This window comes from Haplochromis burtoni, unplaced genomic scaffold, assembly GCF_018398535.1.
Source record: "Haplochromis burtoni strain Fernald_Lab_line unplaced genomic scaffold, NCSU_Asbu1 Contig_155, whole genome shotgun sequence".
Taxonomy (NCBI): domain Eukaryota; kingdom Metazoa; phylum Chordata; class Actinopteri; order Cichliformes; family Cichlidae; genus Haplochromis; species Haplochromis burtoni.
The window spans coordinates 29080-35733 of NW_024582516.1; the positions used below are offsets into that span (position 1 = coordinate 29080).

The 6654-nt window shown below is 39.4% G+C and overlaps 1 protein-coding gene across 2 annotated transcripts in view; it reads right to left on the reverse strand.

Annotated features, from left to right (window-relative positions):
- The window catches only part of LOC102308615, an 18818-nt gene that overhangs the window by 9116 nt on the left and 3048 nt on the right, over window positions 1–6654 (reverse strand). For both annotated transcript variants that reach the window (XR_006054885.1, XM_042224921.1), the window contains exons 2-6: window positions 6090–6184; window positions 5554–5879; window positions 4013–4271; window positions 3363–3413; window positions 2941–2982 (exon numbers count right to left, since the gene is read on the reverse strand). Coding sequence is in view for 1 of the 2 variants with exons in the window: in XM_042224921.1 (XP_042080855.1) it covers window positions 2941–2982; window positions 3363–3413; window positions 4013–4271; window positions 5554–5879; window positions 6090–6184 (773 nt within the window). In the remaining variant the exon portion in view is untranslated. The remainder of the gene's footprint in view (window positions 1–2940; window positions 2983–3362; window positions 3414–4012; window positions 4272–5553; window positions 5880–6089; window positions 6185–6654) is intronic.

The window sequence follows — 6654 nt, forward strand, 5'->3', positions numbered from 1 at the left end:
AATTTTTCATATTTATTTCCTATCTTATTCATAGCCTTTTCCTTTTTTGTTTTCTTTAGGTCACGAGCAGTTGTCCAAGCATTTCACTACATATCGTACTGTGTATGACTGTGTACGTGACAAATAAAATTTGAATTTGAATTTGAATTTGAATAGTCAGAAAAACAGGAGACAGAGCTGGAGGGCGATGGTTAGCTATGGCGACCCCTAAATAGAACAGCCGAACATAGAATAAGAAGATGAAGATAGTTTTCTGTGTCTGATCTGACTTTTTTCAGTTTTAGCAGTCATACTGAGTAAACTGTAGAGTAAATCCTTCACATTTCTTTTTTGCCTCTGAATTCCAACATTTTTGTAGTTCTGGTATTCTTACCAAAGACAGCAAGGTTTTGGTAAAAGTTTAAAAGCATTAGGTGTCTTAAAGACTTCACATGTTTTGATATATGCAAAAAAGTTTCAAGATTTATTTTAGTGTCTTTTGCACATATGGGTCTGTGTTGGGAGAACTGTTTCCAGAAGTACATTAAGAGTTGAGAGAATGATGCTTCTAGTGTGAGAACGGCATGAAAGTGATGACTCCAAAGAAGAACCTGCTTTTGATGTTCCCTCTCCTCTAAAGAAGTACCACATGATGGTAAACTACCACATGCACTAATCTCTTGATTAGAGCAGGCGAGGAATTACAAGTCCCTCATCATCAGTGGTATGCCAGTGGAGAGAGTGGACAGTTTCTGATACCTGAGTGTCCACATCACTCAGCACCTGTCACGGTCCTGCCACACGTTAAGAAAGACCGCCAGCTTCTCTTCTTCTTCAGAAGACTCAGGGACTTCCATCTGCCACTGAGGGTGCTCAAGAACTTTTACTCTTGCACCATCGAGAGCGTCCTGACGGGAAACATCTGCACCTGCTTTGGGAACAGCACTAAGCAGGAGATACGAGAGCTGCGTAGAGTGGTGCGCTCAGCCAAATGCATCATTCGATCAGAGCTTCCTGACCTGCTGTCCATCTACACCAAGCGGTGCAAGACCAAAGCCAGGAAGATTATGATGGACCTCTCCCATCGCTTCCGCTCCCTTAAGGCCAAAAAAGAGAGAATGAGGAGGAGCTTCTTCCCCCAGGCTATTCTGGGACCTGAACCAGGTCTAGGACTAGACTCTCTCACACATCACATCACCACACGCACTCTGGTTTTTCTTCTTGCACACTTCCTATAATTTATAACTTATAATTTCTTTTGACTAATAATCTCTTACGTAAACTGTTTTTTTCTCACATTTTTACTGTAAATTTCTAAGTTAAAGCTGTAAATTTTGTAGTAACCTGTAAATTTGTATATCTTACTGTAAACCTCCTGTCATTTAATGGTCGGGCACTGCACAGCTACAAGCATTCCACCTCGTCATACTGTGTATGGTTGTGTGTGTGACAAATTCAATTTGATGACCCATCTGACTTCATTCCACCAATAATGCTTTTCTAGAATTTCAAAGACAGATTGGTGCTGCAGCAGCTATCGTTCAGCCTTCTCTGAAGGGTAGCTGGCGTCTTCCTTAGAGACAGAGATAGGGTGAGGAGTTCAGCCATCCATGAGGGGCTCAGAATATAGCTGCATTCTCCACATTGAAAGTACCCAGTTGTGGTGGTTCAGGCCTCTGACAATGATGCTGCATGTTCCACCGGGAGGACACCCCGGGGCAGACCCGGTGGAACATGCTGGGGAGGGAGGTCTGGGTGCCTGATGTGATCAATCTCAGATTCTGCTCTGACATCCAGATAGTGAGGAATCTAATGTAATAAATCTGGTGCACTCAGCCTTTTATTAACTGATGTGGCTAGTGCAGGATCAGCACCAGAGAATATGAATTGGATGGCCAACCAAGTTTGACAGTTGGTTCTTGAGCCAAATTCAAATCACACAATGACAAATCAGATGACAGAGATGAGAGACATTAACTCTGCAAAAACTTAGCAGTTATATGGCTGATTATGTGGGTTTTTCCCAAATTGTATGACTTAATGTAACTTGTAGTTAAAGTATATTAGTAGAATTCAGCTGAGGGAGCACAGTAACTTGATTGGATAGCCCTGGACCTCCAAGGCCCGCCCACTGTGTCAAGTAGTAGTAGCAGTAGTAATAATGCTACAATGTATAATACAAAAATTTTTTCTTGACAAACCTTTGGCCCCTACCAACTGAATGTTGTTCAAATGCCACAGCCTACTTGAGTATAATGACTGACCAGGTCGATCTCTTTGTATTCATCCTATTAGGACCACAGCTCAAATGATCTCAAACAGTTTTGTTTTTTTTTAAAAAAACATGACAGTGACTTCACTGTACTCAAATGGCTTCTGTGGTTACTATTTCTCAAACCAGTAGAGCACCTTGATTTACTGATCGATTCTTATCATAGATGTGCATCCAACAAATACACAGCAATTGTGATGCTATCATGTCAATATGGACTAAAATCTCTGAGGAATGTTTTCAGCACCTTGCTGAAAGTATGACACAAAGAGTTCAGGCAGTTCTGAAGGCAAATACACTAGCAAGGTGTACCTAATAATGTGGCTGGTGGGTGTATGTAGCAGTATAATAATTTGACCATATCTAACAGCAAATGATTAGCCCAGAAATCAAATTTCAGCCATCTTCTATGATTTCATGTTATTATGACAAACCTGTAATTTATACAAAAGACAGAAATCTTAACTCAAAATCCCACAAAATATCCTTTGATTTCTGTTGTTTTTTCTGATTTGCCTCCAATGTAACAAGACAAACTCACAAATCATTATTACTAGCTAAAATAATGGACCAAAATGAAATATCTTTATACAGATAGTGAAAAAAATATGCAAAGTAGTCATCAACAAGAAGTTTCTGTGGGTTGTTATTAGAGCATATTTTAGTACGTGTCTCAGGGTGATGCTTACCAGATGAAGGCAGCAGGGACCGGCCAGCTCCCAGTGTAGTTGCTGTAAATGTGAAGGAATTCTTTACATTTTTCTCTTTTGCATTGTAAAAGCAAGGTAGATTTCCTCTAGTCTCTTTCTTTGTTGTTTCTGCGCTATTGTGATACAGTTTTTGTTAAGGTACTCCTATCTCTTACACTGCAATAGCATTCCTGAAAAGCATATTTACACAAAAATAGGCCATCTGGTTATGTAAAAATAAAATAATATTATATTTTTTTATGTTTTTAGGTGAGAATCCACATTTACACAGTCTTAAACGAACAATAGAAATATCCTCTAATGGACAAACACATATTTAGTCTTTTATATTCATACATTTAGACAAATAAACACAGCATACATACTGGTGTCTAAGTCACACTAGTCGCATGGATACACACCATTAGTAATGCTTCTGTAAGCACGAGCCCCACGTTTCAACCGTTTGTGGTCTACAAGACACATAAAAACATGCAACACTCAACATTCAACATGCTTGGAGAACATGCACTGCAGTGGTATGGAAACAAGTGACAGGCATAAAGATAACAAAGACAAGTTTTGCATGCAATGTTATTGTTTTAAGCAAATGATATTGGAGTGCCATTCCTGTAGTTTTTGTTTTTGTTGAAAGTTAATTGTCTAAATGTTTGCTCTGCTTTTTTATGATTAAAAATTACTTTGAAAATGTAAAACAATGGAAAAGAAACCTTCCAATTTTCAATAATCACTTTTAGTTTTTGTATTTTTCTCAACTCTTTAAGGAAGACTTGAAAATTAATTTCTGGTGTAAAATCTCTCGTGTGACACTATTTTTCTAAATGAAAAAACTGAAAGCAAAGCTGTAGCAACTTCTCTAATGAGGCAGGATCAGATAAATACTTAATAACATGCTGTTTGGCTAACATTAAGGTCGTTTCTGTGACAGAAAAGACAGCCCTGCATTTTATTATGAACTGTTAGTTTGGCAGACCATTCATGATTAATATTAATACATCTACTCTAGAACAGTTGCGATCCGTGACAGGTTATTCATTCATATCTGGCTCACCACACATAAGGCTGGGGTCTATTTGCCTTGCACTGGGACTGGTCACTCCCCAGTATTTGGCATTCCAGCCAATCACAGTGCCGTCCTCGCAGGGCCCATGAGCACCCAAGTCTGCCCACATGCGGAACAAGTACAGCTCCACATTTCCGAGATTAGGTCCTGGGGGTGGATCTCTGGGACGACAGCCCATCCACAGAGAGCCGTAGGAGGGGATGGCCTGAGCGATGACAGTCCTCTCTGCTATAATGTCCCCATCAACCTGGAACAATTAAAAAAGTTAGATGTTTCTATGTCAGTCTTTATTGTTTTTCCTCTTCTAGGTTTGCTCACATTTGAAGGCAGGCAAACTAAAAAAAAAAAAAGACTAAGATCAATTGTAGTCACTATAACCTATAATGAGTGAGACCGATTTTATCGATCTTTTTTCATTTATCCGATTCAGGGTCATGGGGGGGGGGCGTTGCCTATCCCAGCTGTCACTGGGCGAGAGGCAGAGTACACCCTGTAGAGGTTGCCAAAGTGTTGCCAGGCTAACAGAGAGACAGACAACCATTCATGCTCACATTCATGCCTATGGTCAATTTACTATCCTCATTAACCTAACCACATGCATATTCTGATGGACTACAAGTCTATCCATTCAAGAGACCTAAAGATCCTAAAGATGAAACTGAAGCACACTGAGGACATCCACACTAGTGGCCAGCAAGCCACACAGTAGGTAAAATGTAAGGCAAAGCAGCACTGAGTTGCACTTTAAACTTAGACCAAGTAGGTTGTCCACTAATATACATGGCTGGCTTGCCAAGTCAAGTCTTTATTTGGAAAAGAAATGCTATCAGAACTAGAAATGATGGCCAAAATGTAAATTTATAAGATCAAGTTGTAATAAAGTAATGTTATCCTTTAAATTGCTCTGACAAAGTTTAAAAATAATTTTATATTTCACAGGTGACAGCTGGGATAGGCTCCAGCGCCCCCCGCGACCCTGAAAAGGATAAGCGGAAGCGAATGGAATGGATAAAACTATCACAGTGTATCTACAAAGCAAAAGTACTGAGACAGCAAGGGATTGCAGTCATTAGCATTACCTGGCCTGCCTAAAATAACCAAGCTAATACATATTTCCCTTAGCAGTTCTTTGGAATCTATTTTCATACAACTGTGAGGGCTAAACATAGACTCAGCAACTCAACTTCTTGCAAAATTGTAACTGTGTTTGTCTAAACAGTACCTGCCATTTTTGTTTTGTATTTTATTTCAAATTCCACTCATTATGTGCAGTGTCTTTGCAAGTTTCAGTTATGTAACAGTTTTTCTCTTTTTTTACAAACACTGTTTGTTTTGGGTTTGTGCTAACATGGGAAAATTGTTGTTTTGACTTTTGTGCTGCTTCTTATTGTAACTACTAAATAAATTACACACATATACATACAAATACATCAATTTGTAATAATATTGGGTGTTTTTACAATCTTGCATTGTTACTTTTTATGCAAGTAAAATATCTGAATGCTTTGTCAAACACTTTTCAGTGTTACCTTCAGACTAAAAGTGTTGCCCTTTATATCCCTCCTTAGACACACTCTGTGCCAATGCGTTGGGGACAGCTGGAGAGGAAATCGGTGTCGCACTCCTAGTAGCCATCCATATAGTGCTCTTTCATCTCCCTCCAGGCCTAACTCGGGCCTGGGTGCGAAGGCTGAGCGGTAAGAGAAGGCCACCCAAGCACCAGGGAGGACCACACGAATGTCCACACATATGGTCATCTCATAAAGGAGGGGCACAGCTGTCCTGTCCTGCAGGGTCCAGTGGTCTTTGCAACCATTTAATACTGCTTTAGTGTCTCCCAGGAAATTGCCAAGTGCTGCAAATGGGTAAAAGAAATCCAGACAAAAAGTTTTAATTGCACTTCGACACAGTGGAGACAGATAAAATCTCAGTGGTGGCTTAGAGCCAAATAAAATAGCACACTTAATTTGAAGTTAAGCCAACAATATGTTATGGTGTAAAATATTCCATTAAATAAAAATCAGTATTTCCTTTTTTTTTTGTCTTTATGTGAGTAAGTCATTACCTGTAGGAGCAGCTCTCAGCAACACAAGCAAGATGGTGAGAAGAAAATAAGGTTTCCATCTCCACCTCCCCTCTAAGCAAAGGTCAGACATCCTCCTGGAAATAAGAGGCAACACACTCCGCAGTCAGTTATTCATCCGTTTCTCTCTTTTCATTTTGTTTTGCAAATTTCTACATGTCAATCATGTTATTCAGAGTAAATTTTCAACAACATGTTTTTAAACAAGAACAACTTGCGTGCCAGCTTCCTCTTACTGTACTTATGTAATACACCTCGTCTGTGTCTCTCTAAATGTAGATTCGTGTCAGTTTTTGTTTCAGTTGTGGGATTGCATTCAACTTCTCCTTTCCTCTCCTCGTAAACTGACACGATCTTGTATTATATGTGCCTTTGTGTGCACTGAAAGGTTGACAATGGGGCAAGGGTGGACACATAGAGATTGGGTTACACCTTACTACATTCACGCCTTTAAAAGAACCCAGTAGGTTATATTTGTGTGAGTCATTTTGTGGCTAAATTTCAGTTCATGCTTGTAAAATTTAGAAAGAGCACAATATTATATATA